The sequence below is a fragment of the Muscardinus avellanarius genome (genome assembly GCF_963383645.1).
Source record: "Muscardinus avellanarius genome assembly, chromosome: 12".
NCBI lineage: Eukaryota > Metazoa > Chordata > Mammalia > Rodentia > Gliridae > Muscardinus > Muscardinus avellanarius.
The window spans coordinates 13,681,089-13,704,494 of record NC_137798.1 but is presented as its reverse complement, the minus strand read 5'-3'; the positions used below and the strand labels follow the sequence as shown (position 1 = coordinate 13,704,494).

General features: G+C 43.2%; 1 protein-coding gene across 1 annotated transcript in view; it reads right to left on the bottom strand.

Annotated features, from left to right (window-relative positions):
* TP53BP1 (tumor protein p53 binding protein 1) overlaps nucleotides 1-23,406 on the bottom strand; it is a gene marked incomplete at its 3' end in the record, with an annotated part of 70,249 nt that overhangs the window by 27,945 nt on the left and 18,898 nt on the right. Inside the window, exons 8-13 of the mRNA XM_080707476.1 lie at nucleotides 23,144-23,273; nucleotides 22,098-22,192; nucleotides 19,460-19,665; nucleotides 9,936-11,253; nucleotides 5,208-5,327; nucleotides 4,264-4,467 (exon numbers count right to left, since the gene is read on the bottom strand). Coding sequence (XP_080563602.1) covers nucleotides 4,264-4,467; nucleotides 5,208-5,327; nucleotides 9,936-11,253; nucleotides 19,460-19,665; nucleotides 22,098-22,192; nucleotides 23,144-23,273 — 2,073 coding nt within the window. The remainder of the gene's footprint in view (nucleotides 1-4,263; nucleotides 4,468-5,207; nucleotides 5,328-9,935; nucleotides 11,254-19,459; nucleotides 19,666-22,097; nucleotides 22,193-23,143; nucleotides 23,274-23,406) is intronic.

The window sequence follows — 23,406 nt, the reverse complement described above, 5'->3', positions numbered from 1 at the left end:
GAAATACAACAGGATAAATTATTAAACAGTAAAATTTTTATTTATTTATTTGTTTATTTATTTATTTCAGTACTGGGGATGGAACCCAGGGGCATTCAACCTCTGAGCTACACCTCCAGCCCTATTTTTTATTCTTTATTTTGAAACAGAGTCTCAATGAGTTGCAAAGGGCCTCACTAAGTAGCTGAGGCTGTCCTTGAACTGCGATCTCCTGTCTCAGCCTCCCAAATGCTGGGATTACAAGTGTGTGCCACCACACCTGGCTTAAACAGTAAAATTTGTAAATAAAACATCTCCTGAATCACAATTAATCTTTCCCCATAAGTTTTAAAATTTATATAATACAACAAAAAAATTTAAATCATAAAAGATTTTAAATTAATTAAAATTTAAAAATAAAAACTTTTTTAGTAAAAAATATAAGCTATATAGGATAGTACTTTAGGTTGATGTGCAAATTTATTTATCTATTTTTATTTTTATCATTTTATTTATTTACTTATTTATTTTGGTGGTACCGGAGTTGTTGGAAACCCTTCTACCTCCGGGCTACACTCCCAGACCTATTTTATATTTTTATTTGGAAACAGGGTCTCTTAAGCCAGCGCGTCTGGCTTCGAACCTGCGCGATCCTCCTGTCTCCGCCTCCCAGGCACGGGGATGACAAGCATGCTCACCACGCCGGGCTGATGTGCAAACTTAGTGCATCATTTTAGGAACACCCACAAACAGAAGGTACCCAAGTTCTTCCCAAGGTGCTTTAGGACAGATATTTGAAAGATAAGACACATTTCCAGGGAAGAGACTGTAGCAAAGGCTGAAAGGTGAAACCAAAAGGAACCCGTGTTCAAAGGAGTGTCGCTATGTCAAGGGAATAAAATCTGTTCATTGACAACTTATTCCAGTTTTACCTACTGGAAAAATCATAGGCTTACCTCTTATTAATTATGGTGACTAGAGGCATATTGCTCAAAAAGCATTCTGTTTTCCGTCAATATAAAATGCCTACTTTGGAGCATGCTTTTGAAAATGAGACACAGTAGCACGCTTGTGATCCCAGCACTTGGGAGGCTGAGACCGGAGGATCGCGGTTCGCGGACAGCCTCAGCTACTTAGTGAGGCCCTCTGCAACTCAGTGAGACCCTGTTTCAAAATAAAGAATAAAAAGTAGGGTTGGGGGTGTAGCTCGGAGGTAGAATGCCCCTGGGTTCTTTCCCCCGTGCCACACACACAAAAAAGAAAGATACACTATATGTAAAGCCATTCTGTAATACCCCTCCATGTTACTTCCACATTCAACAAGCCCCAAGGTCCTATCTATTCTGCTCACTTCAAATGCATCCCCTTATCTCTATCCCACCACTAGTAACCGCCAGTTCCTGATTCAAGATTAGGTAGAACTTTGTAGGGCGGGAGAATAGGAAATGGGCTGTGCAAACACCATGCATGAAGGCACAAAGTCTTCAAATACACAGCTGATCCTTTTTTTTTTTTTTTTTTTCCCTACCAGGGACTGAACCCAGGGGCATTCTACTTCCAAACGATACCCCTAGCCCTATTTTTTATTCTTTATTTTGAAACAGGGTCTCACTAAGTTGCTGTGGCTGGCCATGAACTTGCGATCCTCCTGGCTCTGCCTCCCAAGTACTGGGATTACAAGCGTACAGCACCATGCCGGGCTCTCAGCTCATCGTTTTTAAGAAAGCAAATCTGCCGGGCATAATGGCACATGTCTATAATCCCAGTACTTGGGAAGCTGAGACAGGAAGACCGAGGGTTCATATACAGCCCCAGCTACTTAGACCCTCTGCAACTTAGTGAGTCCTTGTTTCAAAATAAAGAATAAAAAATAGGGCTGCGAGTGTATAAATCTGGTATTCTGACTGCCCTGCCCAAAATTCTTCAGCTTCTCAGCATGATAAAAAGGCCTTTCAGAACCTGGTCCCTACTACACTGTAGTCATTTTCTGGTTCCTTCTCTGTTTTCTAGCCAGACCAAATGATATTTATTTATATATATATTTATGTAATGATATTTTATTTACATATATAAATAAAAATGTATATATTCTTAGCAATAAAAATATATATACTTATATATTTTTCAACAAAATATACATATTTATATGTATGTATGTTATTTATACATATACACACACTTTTGTGTGTGTGTGTGTCTGAGGATGGAACCCAGGGGCATTTGACCTCTGAGCTACACCCCCTGCCCAATTTTTTATTCCTTATTATGAAACAGGGTCTCACTGAGTTGCAGAGGGCCTCCTAAGTAGCTGAGGCTGTCTGCGAACCACGATCCTCCGAAATGCTGGAATTACAAGAGTGCACCACCACACCTGACTCCTACTTTCTGTTTTTGATACTAGAGATTAAGCCCAGTTCTGTTCTACAAAGCTACATTCCTGCCCCCCACCCACTCTGTGTGTAGTGTGGTGGGAGGTACGGGTACTGGGGGTTGAATCCAGGGGTACTCTACCACAGAGCTACACCCCCAGCCCTTTTGATTTTTTGTTTTCTTTTGAGACAGGGTCTCACTAAACTGCAAGGCTGGCCTTCCATTCTCTTGCCTCAGCCACCAAGTCACTGGGATTGCAACCGTGTGCCACCATGCCCGCTTCTACTTTCTTCTGAATATGAAAAACAACTACTGTGTTGTTCAGCTTTTTGTCACTGTAAGAACCCAGAGGAGGAGGAGTTTATTGGGCTCACAGTTTCAGAGTCCGTTCATGATCAGCAGGTTGCAGGGCAGAAGGATCACGGTAGACGGGCGTGGCCGAGGAAAGCTGCTCAGCTCCTGGCAGCCAGGAAGCAGGCAGGAGGGACAGGGAGCAGAGAGTCCCCAAGGCCAGGCACCAAGCCCACTCCTCCAGCAGCACCCGACCTCCCTGCACTTACCACCAGCAAATACATCCACGTCATTAACCCATCAAATGGATTTATCCACTGATGCGTGGATAAATGATTCAATTATTGCACCTCAGAACATTGCTATATTACCAACACATGAGCTTCTTTGGGAGAAATTCCATATCTAAACTGTAACAATTACCTAATAGAGATAAAATTTTAATATAGAAATACAAGAAACAACAGAGACTATAAAATGAAGCATCTCAGCCAGGCGTGGTGGTGCATGCTTGTAATCACAGCATTCCGGAGGCTGAGACCAGAGGATTGCGGTTTGTGGACAGCCTCAGCTACTTAGTGAGGCCCTCTGCAACTCAGCGTAGACCCTGTTTCAAAATAAAAAATAAAAAAGAGGGCAGGGGGTGTAGCTCGGAGGTAGAATGCCCCTGGGTTCCATCCTCAGACCCCACAAAAATAAATAAATAAATAAATAAATAAATAAATAAATAAAGCATCTTAGCCAGGCATGGAGGCACACCCTTGTAATCCATATTCTCAGCCAGCCTCAGCTACTTAGTGAGGCCCTTTGCAACTCAGTGAGACCCTGTTTCAAAATAAAAAATAACAAATGGGGCTGGGGGTGTGGCTCGGAGGTCGAATGCCCCTGGGTTCTATCCCCAGACAAATAAATAAATAAATAAATAAATAAATAAATAAAATGAAGCATTTTAGCCGGGCGTGGTGGTACACACTTGTAATCCCAGCATTTGGGAGGCTGAGACCAGAGGATCTCGGTTCGCGGACAGCCTCAGCTACTTAGTGAGGCTCTTTGCAACTCATTGAGACCCTGTTTCAAAATAAAGAATAAAAAAACAGGCAGGGGGTGTGGCCCAGAGGTTGAATGTCCCTGGGTTCCATCCTCAGACTCCACCAAAACAAAACAAAACAAAAGCATCTTAGCCAGGCGTGGTGGCACACCCTTGTAATCCCTGTTCTCAGCCAGCCTCAGCTACTTAGTGACAGGCCCTTGCAACTCAGTGAGACCTGTTTCAAAATAAGGAATAAAAAATGAGGCTGGGGGTGTAGCTTGTAGGTAGTATGCCCCTGGATTCAATCCCCAGTACCACAAAAATAAAATAAAATAAAAACAAAATACAAAATAGGGCTGGGGGTGTAGCTCAGAGGTAGATTGCCACTAGGGTTCAATCCCCAGTACCACACACACAAAAAAAAAAGTATCTTTAGTCACAAGAAATGGACTAAGTAACATCTATGAGAATAGGACTTTACAAATATATTCATAATTAGAAAAGTATCAGTTATTATACACAGAAGATAATTAATAGTTTCCAGGTACTCTGGAACTACTAAAAACTCAAGGTTGACATAACATGAAACTTACTTTCCAGGCTAAACTGCAAAGACTCTTCACTCGCCTCTGTCTCAGGACTGGCCAGTTTCATTCTTAGACACAGCTTCTCACCCATCTCTGGGGGTGCCCCAGAAGCCCCCTTTCCACCCACAAGGATGGGGTCGTTGGTCTCCATCATGCTTTCAGACATGACATCGCTGGCTGCTATGGTGCTCTCTGGGTAGCTGCTGATACCTGGGAGAAGGGAAGCAGGGAGGAAGGAAGAGAGCACACTAAGACACACACACGGCGACCGCAGTCAGCGTCAGCACTGCGTGGCCTGCGTGGCTCCACACTCTGCAGCGCTGAGGGCTCCGACGATGGATCCTGCCACAGTATCAACAGCTACGAACTAGTATTGACACCTGGAGTTAAGAGGAGCACAGGATTCAGTTCCACTTCTGCATCTGGACAAAGGTGCTGCATGAGCCCTCAGCCAACCCACATCTGCCAGCATCAGGCATAGGGAGCGGAGACTCCAGACGGCATGACTGTTACCTCAGCACTGACTAGAGAAAACAAATAGGTTAATGTAGAAGCCCACCGGCTGCTTCAGGGAAAGAGGATCTAAGCTTTCCTGTCCCGTCAAGCAGCAGCTTGACGGATTAGCCGGGGTCCTGAGCAACTAGTACGCTACCCTATGTCCTGTCTCCTCCCTGTGAACAGTCTGTACTATTACTTAGCATTTAGGTTCCGCTGCTTTACGAGGATGCTGTGATAAAATCCTACAAAGCTCGCCCCTTTCTTCCCTCCACCCTTTCTTTGATTCTCTCATCTCCTGGGACCAGATCATACAATCAAACACCACAGTCGAGGTCTACAAAGACAACAATCAACCTTATCAATCAGGCCCATGTTCACAGATCTGCACGTATCGTGTGCACCAAGAATGATATCTCAAAAAGTCTGCCTTAAATGTCTTTTTATTCACTCACCAATAGGAGTACTATGTCTCTTGGGCTCCAATTTTAGGTGCCCAATAAGAGGTGGGGTTGCGCCAGTCAGTGGTGGGATAATGTCACCTTCTTTAGGCAAAGTGAAATGAAATGGGGTTTCTGAAAAAACAACAACAACAAAAATGAAAACAAAACAACGATAAATAAAAAGCAAATCAAAACAAAGGTATAAAACAAGCAAAAATGAGGGAAACTTCCAGGCGTGGTGGCATATGCCTATAATCACAGTACTTGGGAGGCTGAAATGGGAGGATGGCAGGTTCACGGGCAGCCTCAACAACACAGGAGACCCTCAGCAACCAAGTGAAACCCTGTTTCAAAAACAAAAACTAAAACCGGCTGGGGCGTAGCTCAGAGGCAGAATGCCTCTGGGTTCAAAAATGAGAAAAATTGCAAAGAAGTATTTTTTGCTTTTTTTTTGTTTGTAGTACTGGGGATTGACCCCAGGAGCACTTTAACAATAAGCTACACCCCCAGGCTTGTTATTTATTATTTTGAGACAGAGCCTACGCTTCCCAGGCAGTCCTTAAACTTACTATTCTCCTGCTTCAGCCTCCCGAGTCCTGGGGATTACAGTCGTGTACCACCACACTCAGTTTGCAAAAACCATTCCAACCGTTCTTTTCTTTGCTTCCAATTTGTCTTAGGCTATTACCTTCACCAAGACTCCAAACCGAGCCCCTAGTATCATCTCTGCTCTCTTTACAGCCATCAACAGCAGGACTGATAAGAGGTAGGTGACCAGAAGAAAAGCAGATAAAGTCCCAAACTGGGAAGCTCTGGGGGATGTAGGGTCAAAAGAAACAGTAGAACATCTGAAACCAAAGATGGCATATCTGGAGATACTTAGTGATACAATCTCTGGTGGCAGCTAGACATAAGTGGAATAGCATGCTATGCTAACTCAAGAAGTCATTTAGCTCATCAGCTGTCTATTGCCCCCAAAGAAAAGTCTGCTATTAGTACTTATAATTTTATCTACTCAAAGAAGTGACAAAGGATCCCATGGACCAAAGGACTTCAAAATATTTATTCATTCTAACAAAAATCTGAGGGCGCTAGGGTCCAGAAGTCCTGCTGAGCTATTACTCGCAGTAATGTTCATAGCTAACTCTGCACAAGAGTAATAAACGCTGTCTATAAAGCACCCTCACTATACACATTTTGGTCACATGTCATTAAATTATACATAATACACATGCATTGCCAATATGTAAAACTACCTTTTAGAGGTCCCAGTTCCAAATTTTGGTATGGTAATCATAATTAGGAAATTACCAAAATTACATTTTCTAGTCTCTGATTATCTCCTTTAACAAAAGAGGAGAAAATATGCCGGGCGTGGTGGCGCACGCTTGTAATCCCCGCGCTTGGGAGGCAGAGACAGGAGGATCGCGCAGGTTCGAAGCCAGCCGCGCGCGCTGGCTTAGGAGACCCTGTTTCCAAATAAAAATGTAAAAATAGGTCTGGGAGTGTAGCCCGGAGATAGAAGGGCTTCCAGGAACCCCAGTACCGCAAAAAAAAAAAAAAAAAAAAAAAAGAGGAGAAAATAAGAAAAGTGCCAAACTACTCTTGGGGGCAGGGAGGTGCTGGCAATTAAACCCGGGGCATTTTACCTCTGAGATGTACCCCAGCCAGTTTTTTATTTTTTGTTTTCAAACAGGGTCTGGCTAGATTGTTGAGGGTTTCACTTAAATCACTGAGACCAGCTGGGTGTGGTGGGCACGTTTGTAATCCTAGCGCTCGGGAGGTTGAGCCAGGAGGATCGCACAGGTTCAAAGCCAGCTTCAGCTACTGAGTGAGGCTCTCAGCAACTGAGTGAGACCCTGATTCCAAATAAATATAAAATAGGTCTGGGAGTGTAACCCAGAGGTAGAAAGCCCCTGGGTTCCTTACCTGGTGGCTCCTTATAAAGCAAGTCTTTTAAGTTAAAAATTTAGTAGAGATCTAAAAAATACAAAACCAAAACACCTTACAAAGCCTTGTATATGCCAAAGATATATTTTATGGAATTCTCATTCCTGGAAGAATAAAAAGGAAAAGATTATCTGCACTGTTTTCTTGACAGGAACCATCCCTCATACTAACCTGATCATCCAGACTCCTAAAAATCTGTATGAAATCTTTAAACAAGCAGATCTTTCTATATGCAAATGTTGTATGTAAGCATTAGTTACTGAAAACTATTTTCTGGAGAGAGTTTCCTTTTTGTACTAGTAGGTAATACCAAGTAAAGATCACAAATTTGAGTCCAGCATGGGAAAACTGGTGAGACCCTGTCTCAAAAGAAAAATTTTTATTCTTTATTTTGAAACCGGGTCTCACTGAGTTGCAGAGGGCCTCACTAAGCAGCTGAGGCTGTCCACGAACCGCGATCCTCCAGGTCTCAGCCTCCCGAATGCTGGGATTACAAGCGTGCGCCACCACGCCCAGCCAAAATAAAAATTTTTTAAAGTGCTGGCAGCTGGACACAGTGGCTCACGCCTATACTCCCAATACCTGGGAGGCTGAGACAGGAGGATCACAGGTTCCAGATTAGTCTCAGAATTTAGCAAGACCTTGTTTCAATAAAAAATATTTTAAAAGTGGGGGCAAAGCTCAGAAGTAGAATTCCCATGGATTCCATTCCCAGTAACTAACACACGCACGCACGCACGCACGATTACTTTAGGACCAATATGCATCATTACGGCCTAATAATAAAGTTAAGACTTTTCCAGGCCCTGGGGCAACACTGCCACTCTATGTCCATTCAGTCTTCGGTGCCTCCCTCATTCCTGATGACTAAAACAGGCCATTTCCTGGTATCCCTCTCTCCCCAGCCCCAATTCTCCCTGCACACTGCAATCAAAGTGGCCTTCCTAGCCAGGCATCGTGGCACACGTCTGCAATCCCAGTACTTAAGAGCCTGAGACCGGAGGATCACAGGTTTGAGGCCAGCCTCAGCAACCTAGCAAGACCCTGTTTCAAATAAAAAATAAAAATGGCTAGGGATATAGCTAAGAGGTAGAATGCTCCCAGGTTCAACCCCCAGTACCCTCAAAAACGAAAAGGAAAAAAATAAAAAGCCAAGCACGGTGATGTATGCTTGCCATCCTAGTACTTGGGAGGCTGAGGCAGGAGGACAGCAAGTTTGCAGCCAACCTCAGCAACTTAGTGAGGCCATTTCAAAAATAAAAAATAAAATAGGGCTGGGGTAGCCCAGAGGCAGAATGCGCCTAGGTTCAATCTCCAGTACCCCTCCCTGACAAAAAAGGCAGGCTTCCAGTAAAGTATGGTTTTGAACATATTGCCTCCTGGTCAAAACACCTGGAGGTTTCCACTAGTAGACCCACTCCCAACTCTTGTCAGCAGCCAACTGGCAGGTGCTGCGCTCCCAGCCGCTCTCCACTGCATCTGCGCTCATAAAGCCTGTTCAGTGTCCTGACATGCTCTCTCACACTAATCTAGCCAAATCATCAACAAAGCCTGCAAAATACATTTACAGGCACATTTTATTCTTTTAAATTTACTGGAATTTTCTATAAATTCAGTTCTCTAACATTTAATATGCTTATGTTATGTAAATTATCAATTCTCTGCTTGCTTCACTAGCTTATCATGGGCTATCCTGGTATATGTCAGAATACCAGCCAATGAAGAAGGACACGAAGGAAGAAATGAGAGTAACACCAACTGTCAAACCACCTGGTAAGACAGACGCTCGTCCTTATTATTAAGGACCTCATGGAATTCATTGGTTCAAAGTAGTACTTAAAACCCTTAACGTCTGTCAGGCGTGGGGGCGCACGCTTGTAATCCCAGCATTTGGGAGGCTGAGACAGGAGGACTAGGGTTTGAGGCCAACCTCAGCTACTTAGTGAGGACCTCCACAACTCAGTAAGGCACTATTTCAAAACGTAAAAACTAAAAAATAGAGCTGGGGGTGTAGCTCGGAGGTAGAATGCACAGGGTTCCATCCCCAGTACCAAAAAAAAAAAAAAAAAAAAACCTTAATGTCAGAAATGTGCCTTCTAACTTTCTGTTATAAAGTCCACTTTTCTTCATTTGTTCTTAAAAGAACTGGTCACTTTCTATAATTGATCAAAAGCCAATTGATGATAAAATAATTGATGATAAAAGATCTTAAAATAAGTAGGAAATCACTTGGTAGTATTTCCAATAATCTGGATTAATATTAGTAAAATTATGAATTTTAACCTGGCAGTGTCTGTGGAAAAAAAAAAAAAAACACCAGCTGGCTTGGTTAATAGTATAAATAAGAACTCTTTAAGAATACTACTGCTAACTTAACAGAAATATCTGTGTTTTTGAAGCTTCTTTTGCATAAAACTGTAAAGATAATTAGAAAGTACTCCTACTATCAGGTGTGGTGGCACATGCCTATAATCTCAGTACCTGGGAGGCTGAGCCAGGAGGATTGTGGGTTTGAGCCTCAGTAATATAGTGAGACCCTGTTTAATAGTAAAAAATTTAAAATTCCCGCATTATAAAACTGATAAATCTCAAGTGACCTCTGATCTCACAATTAATCACACCAATAACATCTACAACTTACAACGAAATCTTAAACTTCCCAAATATTATTGGCAATTCCTAAATGAAAACTCAAGTTAGGGTTCAGCCTTGCGCACATGCAGTTCCCTCCCCCTTGCATTTCAAACTCCAATCTGGCTGGGTACCAGAACGTTCTACACCCACACTTACCGCTGGAACTCTCACAGAAGCTCTGCGAGGCCTGGGCGGAGGCCTTGTCGAGCTGCTGGGCCTCCACACCTGCGCCTCGCCGCTCTGCACCAGCTGGTTTTGAGTCTCCTGTGGCCGGCCTATCGCGCTCCTCCTGAGGCTGGGGCTGCTGTACCTCCTGGTCAGCTCTGCGAGGCTCTTCTGCTCTCACTAAAGGCGAAGGCAGCTGTGGAGAGGCTTCCTGTCCAGGTTCCTTTTCTGATTGCAGATCTCCCTCACAGTCTACACTCTTTTCTTCCTGGAGATCTAATCTATTCTCAGCACATGGTTCTATTTCTGGAGCAACATCCTCCCACGACTGGGAATCTGAGCATTTCTCCACTCCCTCCAAAGGTTCACAAGAAACATCCACCCTGGGAGACGGCTCCCTCACACCCACAATGACCACACTCGAGTCCTCTGAGGTCGCTTCTTCCCAAGCCTCCTGGTCCTTATGCTCTAATTCTGGGTCAAGCCCTGGCAGCTTTGGGGGAGAATCAATACTAATCACACTGGCTTCCATTTCCACAGCTTCTGGGCATCCCTCTTTGGAGATTTCCTTTTGCAGGCACAACCCTTGAGACTGGGTTTCAGTCAAAGAAAGGTGCAATGGCACACTCTCCATGTTTCCTTCTTTGGACTCCTCTCCGTGACTGTCACAAGGAGTCTCGGGGATTTCTTCTACCTCGGACCCTGAAGACCCCTCCTCTGGATGGTGTTCTTTAATTTCCATGGCTTCCTCCTGATCTAAGACACTAGAGAGTGCCTCAGATCGAGCCGCTGGAGAAGGAACGGCCTGACTCCCTGAGTCACAAGTGAGATCAATGCAGACGTCTTCTGCCAGAGTTTCTTCTCTGCCTCTGCAACCGGCCCCTAACATGCTAATGTCATCTCTGTTCTCGGTGGCATCTCCTTTTGCCCTGCCATCATTCTGACTCAGCTGTCCTTGGCCACCTTGTGCTGGACTCATCAGGACACTGTCACTTTCAGTAGGGACACATTTAGAATTGAGAACTGGAGATAAGGGTTGAGTGTCCCCAATCTGTGTGTTTTCTCCATCTTCGTCAATCCTGTGAGAACTCAAGCTCTCCATCTTTGGGGACTGACTGTACTCACTTGCAGAAAGCATCAACCTGCAAGAATCCCCTGTTACAGAGAGCCCGAGGTCCTCAGTGGAATTCTTTGGTTCAATCTCTGAAATTTTAGAACACTCGACAGTCAAAGATGAACTTTGCAAATCTGCACCTTTCTTCCCATCATTTGATCGTTCCTCCAAACTCGGTGATGGAATGAAAATGTCCTAAAGAAGAATTAAAGGTGAAAAAATCATCATTTGTCCAGAACAGTACTCCTGTTCTCTCTAACCCTTACATTCACCCCAAATTTCTCAATCAACTACTTAAGCATTAAAGGACCTAGAAGGCCAGGCATGGTGGTGTATACCTACAATCCTTATACTTGGGGTGGACACAGGAGGATCACAGATTTGAGGACAGCCTCAGCAAGTAGTGAGACTCTCATCAACCTAGCAAAACCCTATTTCCAAGTAAAAATAAAAATAGGGATGGGGGTGTAGCCCAGTGGCAGAATGCCCCTGGGTTCAATCCCAACTACCACAAAAATTAATTTAAAATTTTTTAAAACTACTCTAGAGCTAGGCATGGTGGCCCACACCTGCAATTTTAGAACTTGGGAGTCGAGTCTGGTACAGGAGGACTGCAGATTCCAGGCCAGCCTCAGCAACACTGAGAAACTCCAGACAACCTAGGGACCCTTTTAGTTTGTGTTTTTTGTTTTGTTTGCAGAGCTGAGGATGGAACCCAGGGGCATTGTATGTCCAAGCTACACCTGCAGCCCTATTTTTTAAATCCTTTATTTTGAAACAGTGTCTCATTGAGTTGCAGAGGGCCTCATTGAGTAGCTGAGGCAATCTGTGAACCACGCTCCTCCTGTCTCATTTTACAAATGCTGGGACTACAAGCATGCCCACCATGCCCGACTAGAGAGATCCTTAAAAAAAAAAAAAAAAAAAAAAAGGCCGGGGAGCCGGCGTGGTGGCGCACACTTGTAATCCCCGTGCTTGGGAGGCTGAGACAGGAGGATGGCACAGGTTCAAAGCCAGCCTCAGCTATTTAGTGAGGCTCTCAGCAACTTAGTGAGACCCTGTTTCCAAATAAAATAGAAAAAGGTCTGGGAGTATAGCCAGTACCATATAAAAGAAAAAAAGGCAGGAGTTTTGGGTCAGAGGTAGAATGCCTGGGTTCCCTCCCCAGTAAAACACACACACACACGCACGCACGCACGCACACACAGACTATAATCTCATGAATACAATGCTCATAGCCACTGGACACTCATATGTAGAACAAATCACTGTTTTGGTCCTTATTTAATCACTGATGCTAAATGAGCAGAATCCAACAGAAACCTAAAAGCGCTGTCTTATCTTCCAAGGGCAGGAAGACACTTAAATTCACCTGAACATCAACAAGCCTAAAACACTGTCAGGCATATGACGGGCCCAATGTACCTAGTAGACATCTGTCCACAGGGCCCATTTCAGGTCCCATGAAGAGGGAGCACATACTCATTTTACCTCCTACTACCTCATGAAATATAGGTTAGTCTTCATAAAGCAGATATCAAAATTCAAAGTTACAACGGCATTAATCAACAGAGACACAAATTAAAAATGACAAAGGAATGTTACTAGAGAGAACAAGAAGAGCTAAAGTTTAAAACACTCAAAACCAAGTACTGGGGAGAATGTGGAACAACTGAAACTCATTCATTGCTGGAAGGAATGCAAAAGGGCACAACCACTTGGGAAAGCAGTACGACAGCGTCTCAAAAAGCTGAACATAAATTACCACGTGATTCAGAAGTGCTATTAGTAGTCATTTACCCAAGAAGGGTAAACACGCTTGTCCATGCAAACATGTGTTTGCAGATGTTCAATGAAGTATCAACCATAACAGGCCAAACTTGGAAACATCACATGTACCTGTCAGCTGATAAATGGAGAGGCAAATTGTGAATATTCATATTATGGAATGGCACTCAACAATCAACAATAAAAATGAAATAAAATACTACATATGGCCGGGTACCTGTAACCTCCTTATTTGGGAGGCTGAGTCGGGAGGATCACAGGTTCAAAGTCAGCCTCAGCAATTTAGTGGCGCCCTTAGCAACTTAGTAAGACCTTGTTTCAAAATAAAAAATAAGGGTTAGGGATGTAGCTCAGAGGTAGAAAGCCCTGGGGTTCAGGTTCAAGCCCCAGTACCCCCCCAATACACAAAATTACATATTAAATCTCAAAAATATCCTCAGCGAAAGAACTAAAAGACAAGAGCCGGGCGTGGGGCACACTTGTAATTCCATTATTGGGAGGCTGAGACAAGAGGATCACAGTTCACGGCCAGCCTCAGCTACTTAGTGAGGCCCTCAGCTACTTAGTGAGGCCCTCTGCAACTTAGTGAGACCCTGTTTCAAAATAAAGAATAAAAAAATCAGGGGTGTAGCTGGGAGTGTAGCTCGGAGGTAGAACGCCCCTGGGTTCAATCCCCAGCACCACAAAAAACAAAAAACCATTATATATTACCCTGTTTCAAAATAAAGAATAAAGGCTGGGCGTGGTGGCGCACACTTGTAATCCCCACACTGGGGAGGCTGAGACAGGAGGATGGCACAGGTTCAAAGCCAGCCTCAGCTACTTAGTGAGGCTCTCAGCAACTTAGTGAGACCCTGTTTCCAAATAAAATAGAAAAAATAGGTCTGGGAGTATAACCTGGAGGTAGAAAGCCTCTTGGTTCCACCCCTAGTACCACAAAAAAAATAAATAAATAAATTCAAAATAAAGAATAAAAAATAGAACTAGGGGTGTAGCTCAGAGGTAGAATGCCCCTGGGTTCATTCCCCAGTACTGCAGAAAAAAAAAAAAAAAAAAAAAAAAAAAAAGAATAATAAAATGTAAGAACTTGGCATGTAAAGAAAAAAAGTAGAGAACTTTACAATAAAAATGGTATACTGAACACACATATCTACTTTAACTCCTAAAATCTTGCCAAGCAATGGTAAAGGAGCTAGAGGGGAAAAAGGCATAAATTTCCTCAAAAAAAGAAAACTGCAAAAAACAATTCTAGAAGAGTGGCAATTTATTTGGCAGACTAATAAAAGCTGAATTTCTAAGCCAGCAGTGGAGAAAGCCAAGCCACAGCCAGCCTTACACCACCAAACCACCCCCACCTCCCCTCAAAAAAGATTCAGGACTTGGCATTAGCACCAGGTAATTCTAGAAGTGGTGGTGAGGGTGGTGCTAAAAACAGGAGGAGTGGTTGGAAATCTATTTAAGACACAGTTCGGCTCCCAGATCCTCTCTCCCTGCCCTCCCCTGCCCTGGAGAGGGTAAAACAGAAGCCCCGGACTAGAGAAGAGGAGCAGGTATCAAGCTCTTCATAGAGAACAGCCAGACTAAAGTTGGAAATCTACACACTGAATGAAGTTTATACCCCCAGCCATCCTCCCCAAGCCCTGCTCCACTAACAGACTTCTGGATAATGACTGCGAGCACACTGGCTACCCAGCAGGTAGGAGGCTAGACTCACTCACTCACTCGGGATGTCGCAGTCCAAGGCCATCAGGATACCGACATGAGGGCACGCCCATCAAAAACGGCCCAGCAGGTCACACTGCAGTGCATGCCAGAAAACACAAGCCCACCACCAGCCCAGAGCCACAATCATAAATATCAGAAAAAAATCAAGCATCCCCACATATCTAAGGAAAGTCTCTAATTTAAAGAGAGCAAAATAGCCGGGCGTGGTGGCGCACGCTTGTAATCCCCGCGCTTGGGAGGCAGAGACAGGAGGATCGCGCAGGTTCGAAGCTAGCCCCGCGCGCTGGCTTAGGAGACCCTGTTTCCAAATAAAAATGCAAAAATAGGTCTGGGAATGTAGCCCGGAGGTAGAAGGGCTTCCAGGAACCCCAGTACCACCAAAAAAAAAAAAAAAAAGAGAGCAAAATAAAACTGGGCTGGGAATATAGCTCACTGGTACATCCTGTACTCTACTACACAAGGTCCTGGGTTTGACCCCTGCACGTGCGCACACACACACAAAAGAAAAACTAAAGCCTTCATGGGAAAGTGACTATTCCAGTGAAGACCTTAAAAAATACTAATATCTTTACTTTATTTATATATGATACATATACAAATGTATGTGTGTGTATGTATATGTATATGTATATGTATATATTGGTACTGGGGATTGAACCAAGGGGCATTCTACTTCTGAACTACAATCCCAGGCCTTATAAATTTTTTTAAAGGTTTTTTTTTTTTTTTTGCAGTCCTGGAAATGGAACCCAGGGTCATTCTACCTCTGAGCTACACCTCCAGCACTCCCCCACCCTTTTTTTTGGGTACTAAGGATGGAACCCAGGAGCATCTTATCTCCAAGCTACACAACCAGCCCTATTTTTTATTCTTTATTTTGAAACAGAGTCTCTTGAGTTGCAAAGGGCCTCACTAAGTAGCTGAGGCTGTCCTCAAACTGTGATCCTCCTGTCTCAGCCTCCCAAATGCTGAAATTACAAGTGTGCACCACCATGTCTGTCTCCAACCTTATTTTGTATTCTTTATTTTGAAACAGGGTTTAAGTTGCAGAGGGCCTAAGTAGCTGAGACTGGCTGCGAACCTGCGATCCTCCTATCTCAGCCTTCCAAGTACTGGGATTACAAGCATGTACCACCATGCCTGGCTTATTATTATTTTGGGAATAGGGTCTTGCTAAGTTATTGAGGGTCTCACAAAGTTAATGCCTCTGGGTTCCAACCCCACTACCGCAATAAATAAATAAATAAATAAATAAATAAATAAATAAGTAAAATAAGCCAGGCATGGTGGCACATGCTTGTATCATTGCTTATAGCTGATCCATAAATTCTAATGACTTTTTTGTACTATATTGATTATGTATAAACTTTGATAGAAAAATAAAAGCTAAAGAAAAAGATGGTGGGTAAACATCCACTTTGGCTCTATGTAACCTTGTCTTCAACTCCTTCACTGGCAGAATGAATACTCTTAGCCAGGATTTAACTCATATATGGCACTATTCCAGACAACACACACACACACACACACACACACACACACACACACTTAACCTTCATGACTACCATATGAGGTAAACAGTATCAATATCTTTATTTGATTGGTGAAGAAACTGAGGCTCAGTTTCAATTGGACACAAAGGTAGTAATGGCAGACCCAAAAGTGATTAAGAAGTTCCTTTTTTTTTCTTTTGTGGTACTGGGGGTGGAACCCAGGGGCTTTTCTACCTCCAGGCTATACTCCCAGATCTATTTTATATTTATTTGGAAACAGGGTCTCACTAAGTTGCCGAGAGCCTCACTAAGTAGCTGAGGCTGGCTTCGAACCTGTGCGATCCTCCTGTCTCAGCCTCCCAAGCGCGGGGATTACAAGCATGTGCCAACATGCCCGGCTGAACAAAAGAGTTTTAAAACTCAGAAATCAATTAAATTTCTTTCTTCCTCCTCACTAAATTCATAGCATACTTCATTACTATTCATTTAAAATTTTTTCTTTTAAATATAAACTGTTGTTATAACACCTACAAACTGAAAGCCATAAGAGAAATTCTCCCAATAACACAACTGCCTCATGTAAGATTGTACTAGAACAGGCATTTAGACTAAACATTTAATATAGTAATTTAGATGTGATGATAAAATCTGCGTGTCTCTTCTTTAAGTAATTAACCTAATACTTATGCAAATTAGATATTATATTCCCCTTGCTTTAAGAAGACAATATATATATCAATAAACTAAAACTCATCCTGATGCCCTCAGTACAGGAATGATTAATTCAATAATTGCATATCCACTCAAAAATATTATTCAACTTTTTTCTGCCGTGGTACTGGCGGTGGAACTCAAGGGCATTCTACCTCTAAGCTAATCTTCCAGCACAATTTTATTCTTTTTATTTTGAAACAGGGGCTCACTAAGTTGCAGAGAGCCTCACTAAGTAGTGGAGGCTGGCCACAAACCTGTCTCCATCTCCGAAGTACTGTTTTTACAAATGTGTACAACCACTCCTGGTATATTATACAACTTCTGAAAAGACAATATGAAGATAACACTGAAAATTATAATGACACAATAATGGTTGGGATAAGAAAATTAAAGTTGTATGGCTGCTATAAACAATTTCACTTTCCTAAAAAGTAGGCATGTGGCTTGGCATGGTGGTGCTTACACAGGAGGATTGCAGGTTCCCGCCCTGTCTCAGCAAGCTCATGAGGCTCTCAACTTAGGGAGACCCTGTTTCAAAATATAAAAGTAAATAGGGCCCAGCCAGCCTCAGCCTGTCAGCATCAGGAGTGAGACACAGGGCCTGCTCTGCGACCATGGAGGAGATGGGGAACAGTAAGCCCCAAGCCAGCTTTGTGTGGGGAAGCTCAAAAGAAGTACGATACTCCAGCCTTCACAGAGGTGGTGATTCCCTACAAGGAGGGCCACGGAGAGAGCCTGTAAGGGGTCTGCGGACCCCGTGAGACTGACCAGCTGCACCTTCCATAGCATGGTGATGAGGAGACGTCCACCCAGGCACTGTGGCCAGGGAGAAGCCTCACCAGTGCTGTGTGCACCAGAGGCTGCTAGGACTCAGGGCTCAGGATAGTGAAGGAGAATGTCTGAGTCCATCTGATTTTGCAGCTGTCTTAAAGATGATCACCCCACCAGGAAGTCAGGGTGAATCCCCAGGCTGCGCTGGTGCGGGGGAGGCGGCATCCTTCCCCAACCCTGCTCTTGGCCAGCCTCCAGACTAGAGGGAAAGGATCCCCAGAAGGGGTCTTCATGATTTCCCACCCTTCTGCAGCCGGCATGTGACTTCCGCAGACATCCAGAGGCAGATGTGCAGGGTGAGGACACTCAAGAAGAGACTGGTCGAGGCCTGCGGGAGGACCAGCTGGCCTGGGAGGCAGAGAGATGAACCGCAGTGGCCAGAGGGGCCTTTCCCACCAAGCCGCCCTCCACAACGGTGGCCGACACCGCTCTCCTTAAACTCTTGGAGAGACCCAAAGTCTAAGAGTGGATGGTCTTGTAAGTGAGATTAACTTTCAGACAAGGAGAAAGGAGCTATTTACTTCTAGTTCTTCAACTTCAGTTTATAATTATTCTTATCAATATTTTTTCCTATTTGGTCCACTTGCTTTTTATTTTTTTATTTTGAAATACGGTCTCGATAGATTGCTCAGGGTCTTGCTAAGTCACTGAAGCTGGTCTAGAACCTGGGATCCTCTGTGTCCTTTAGCCTCTCAGGCACTGGGATGACAGGCATGTGTCACCATGCCTGGCAAATTTATTCAATTTTATTGTATGTCAACCTTGCCTTGATAAAGATAAGATAGTTTATCAAACTTGATTTTTTTTTTTTTTTTTTGCGGTACTGGGGGTTGGACCCAGGGCAGTCTACCTCTGAGCGACACCCACAGCCCTATTTTGTATTCTTTATTTTGAAACAGGGTCTCACCGAGTTGTAAAGGGCCTAAGTAGTAGCTGAGGCTGTCCGCAAACCGCGATCCTCCTGCCTCAGCCTCCTAAATACTGGGATTACAAGCGTGCGCCACCACGACTGGCTCAAACTTGATTCTTATCCAATAGTTGGGATTTGTTCACAAGAACTTGAATCAGTGCACCTTCCATTATTAAGTGGCTATTGACAAAGCAGCCAGATCCTGATGGACAGTGGAAATCAAAATAAACACCAAATTTTAACAAAAAAAAATAAAATAAAATAGGACTGGGGTATAGCTCAGAGGTCAAATGCCCCTGGGTTTAATCCACAGTACATATTAATAATAATAATAATAATAATAATAATAATAATAATAATAATAATAATAAAAAGCAGGCATGTGGCAGGACAAAAATACCAGCAGCAGTAGCAATAGTGATAAGGTAGAATAATAATTCAAAACCCTTTGCAATTTTGTAATAACATTTTCAAGAAGTTTAAAGACAAAGCCGGGCATGGTAGCCCATGCTTGTCATCCCAGCATTTGGGAGGCTGAGACTGGAGGATCGATAGCCTCAGCTACTTAGGCCCTTTGCAACTCAGTGAGACCCTGTTTCAAAATAAAAAATAAAAAATAGGGCTGGGGGTGTAGCTCGGAGGTAGAATGCCCCTGGATTCCATCCCCAGTACTACAAAAATTGTGTCCTAACAAAACAAAAAACAAAAAAAAAGTAGTTTAAAGACAGGACAAAATTTAAACATAAGAAATGTTTTCAAGTTGTTTGGTGATTCTGGAAATGTTCTAAAACTACATGTGGTGAGAGCTGCACATCTCTGTAAATTCACTAGAGTATCACTTAAAATGGAAGAGTTTATGATTTGTAAATTTAATAAAGCTCTTTTAATTAAGAAAACAAGATGTTAGGAGGGAAAAAACAACTGTTTCTACATTACTCACATGAGAAAACTCAGGCTGGGATGGGATAGGAAGCGAACCAGGAGTGAAGACCGGGGTGCTGGGAGACACTGGTGTCGAGGCGTGCGGTGACCGCATGGGCGCGGGTGGCAGAGGGGGGTTTGCTATTTCCACAGGTTCGTTGTGGAGTTTCTTCTGAAAAGGCTCTCCTCCTCCTTCGGATAATACTGACATATCCACTGGCTCATCTGGGTTAAGACAGGAAAAGCAAATTAAGAAATAGTAACTCATCGGAATTACTCACATTCCAGCACCACTAACAACAACTACATACAAAAGAGTTTCTGCTCTTTAAAAAAGACTGATTTTAACTTTCAGAAAAGCCACCAAATAATAATAGATGGGGTACTGGTATTACTCCCTTCCCCTCAGGGGAGTGGTCAAGGGTGCCACATTTCTTTTAGATATATTGTACTGGGTTTTCACATGGGGATACCTACTCATCCAATAAGACATGTTAAATTAACCTGGTTCCTCTGAGCCCTGTTCCTGATTATATATAGCTCATTTTCATTTTGTGTAGGAACACCCAAATTAATGCCGCTTAATTTAGCCATCACCTATTCTACTGCAGGCCTTGAAAGGCAGCGCCATTCACCACTCTGAATAAATATCTACATATTTATGAACTCATTTTATTTACATTAACAACTGCTAAACACAGAGAGACGAATACCAGGACAAATACAGAGGAAAGAAACAAACTATCAATGCCAATCAATACTGATTAATCAAAGAACTAAGAAGACACTAAATCTAACACGAATTGCTTAGGAGAGAGCACACTCAAAAATACTAAACAGTGCTTTCTCAAAGTGTGCTGCCCATCTGCAGGGTGCCAGGCCTCCCTCAGGGTCAGCCTGGCCGGCTGTTTAACACCATCCAGGCTTCCTCCACACCACTCACCATCTACTGACACCATTGAGTTTTCCCCAGTCTCCATCCATCCACCAGCTACCCATACTCCCAGCCTCGACACCTGCCCTCAGCTCCACAGGACCTGGGCTCACAGGCCTCAAGGCCAGTGCAGCACTGGCTGGGAGCTGTGCAGCAGGCCTGTCCTACGCGGCCACGGCTGTGCCAATTATTTTCCTTGCACCTTTTGACCTTCTCTGTCAATGCAAAGCACATTAAGGACCCACTATTTTAGGTACTACATATAAAAATGCTTTAATTACCTAAGCCAGAAGGCCAAAATTATAATATAAAAAGCACATATAGTTTCACAAACAATGATACACATATTAAGCACATGAAGTAAATCTAAAATAGTATTGAAGCCAGGCGTGGCGGCGCACGCTTGTAATCCCAGCATTCAGGAGGCTGAGACAGGAGGATCGTGGTTTGTGGACAGCCTCAGCTACTTAGTGAGGCCCTCTGCAACTCAGTGAGACCCTGTTTCAAAATAAAGAATAAAGAAATAGGGCTAGGGGTGTAGCTTGGAGGTAGAATGCCCCTGGGTTCCATCCCCAGTACCACACACACACAAAAATTAGTATTGACTAGAAATACAATGTTACATAGGGGGAAAAAAAACCCTGGATCCTATGTATATGATCCCAATTCTGTAAAATACTTTTTCATATTTAAACATAGAAAACACTCTCAAAGGAATATATCCAAATACTAACTATGATTAAATAGGGATCATGACAGTATAGGTGACCTGTTTTCTCATTATTTTCCTAAACATTTTCTAAACTTCTGAAGTATTGGTTATGTTTCTAATCAAGGACAGGGCATTTCAGATACAATTATCTTTATATACTTTCAAGGTCCATTCTAGAAATAAAAGAAGTTGTTCTAAAAATTAACCAAACTTGGCATATGCTTATAATCTCAGTACTTGGGAGGCTGAGACAGGAGGATCACAGGCTCGTGGACAGCCTCAGCTACTTAGTGAGATGCTGTTTCAAAATAAAGAATAAAAAATAGCTGGGGGTGTAGCTTGGAGATAGAATGACCCTGGGTTCCATCTCCAGTCACACACACACACACCTGTTGGTTCCCTCTTACCACACACACACACACACACCCCTCTGTTGGTTCCCTCTTCACACACACACACACACACACACACACACACACACACCCCTGTTGGTTCCCTCTTCACACACACACACACACACACACACACACACACACACACACATACACACACACACCCTGTTGGTTCCCTCTTACCAGAAGTATGTTGGCATGTTACTGGAGACTGCTAGGCCATTAGTATAAATACAGTTCTTTAGCATACTAATTCACTTGAATTCAACTTTAAAAATATAACATTTTTTCCTTAAGAATCTTTGTACAAATTAAGTAAAAAAAAAATCTCAGAAAATACATGCTAGAAAAGCAAAGAACTGAGGAAAGCACTTTATACTATATTCCTGAAAGGTAGAAAGACAACCGTGTAGAGCACAGTGTTCTAAAGTACAAAGACACAGTACATTTTGCAAAGTACAAGAAATGCAATGCTGCTCCTCTTGTGTGTGTGTGTGTGTGTGTGTGTTGCTGAGGATGGAACCCAGGGCTTGTACACATTAAGAAAACATCCTACCACTGGGCTATATCCCAGCCCTCTTCTTCTAGTCTGATCGACAGACAGGTCAAGATAGCTCACCTCTTCTCTCTTCTGGATCTGTGGGACTGCTGGGAACGATAAAAGGGGTAGATCGGAAAGCATCAGGGGAAGGACCGACAAGATCTGAGGAATTCCTTTATGTAAAGAGAGAATCAAATTATTTTACCATAATAATAGTTTCCATATCTTTTACTTCTTAATAGCAAAAATAAGTCATTAGATAAATATTTAATGTCATTTCTCCAAAACAGCAATCTGAGATTCATGGAAGAACTACTGAATACCTATTAACCAAGCAGATATTTTTAAAATAAAATTCTGTAAAGCCGGGCGTGGTGGCGCACGCTTGTAATCCCCGCGCTTGGGAGGCAGAGACAGGAGGATCGCGCAGGTTCGAAGCCAGCCGTGCTGGCGTAAGAGACCCTGTTTCAAAAATATAAAATAGGTCTGGGAGTGTAGCCCGGAGGAAGGAGGGCTTCCAGGAACCCCAGTACCACCAAAAAAATAAAAAATAAAAAAAAATAAAATTCTGTAAAGAGCAGTAAGGGTGAACTGGATGACCAGACACAAAGACATCATAAGTGAAGAGCAGAATGAGCAGTGCTAAAAAGTAATTCACCTCAGGTCTGAGGCAGAAAACATTCACTCCATTTGGCATAAAAGAAAGACTATGTACATTTTCATTTAAGAACAAAAACACAAATCTCTCTGCCCTGCCACAGAGATGAAGAAGTCCAGTCACTGCCCACTATAATAACCTCTTCTCTACCCTATTCTGTTGTATGGGAAGAAATGCCAGTAAAATGGAGGCATGGGGTTGGTTGTTTCAGATGCTTAACACCTTCTAAACAACTGGGCTTTTTTTTTCCTGGTGAAAACATCAGGCTACTACTATAGACTCCAAGGGAAAAACAGAACTGCCCTGAGAAATTCCACTGAAGTCTCACCGCCCAAATTCTAAAGCTACATTCCACCTTTGGATTTTAAGAGCAGTTCTGGATTAGTGGGTGACTTTACTCTCTTAACGCCAGCCTCAGCCCCGCGGGCACATGCGGCTTTGGCACAGCTATTTTGGGCTTACTTACGTGGAAAGACTCTCTTGAACCAGGGACTTCTGCCCAGAGAGCTGCAGGAGCTGCAGAGTGGTAGCAGGTGTGGAGGCCAGAGAACACACATCTTCCCCCCGTGAAGGGGTAGAGCAACCAGCAGAAACAGCTGGAACAGAAAAATCCCAGTTACGGTACACACTCGTCAAAAAAGAGTGCTCAGTAATAGCCACACTTCCAATCACGTTTCAGGAGGGCAGAAAATGTTTTACAATTGTAGTACAATTAATGGAATATCACGA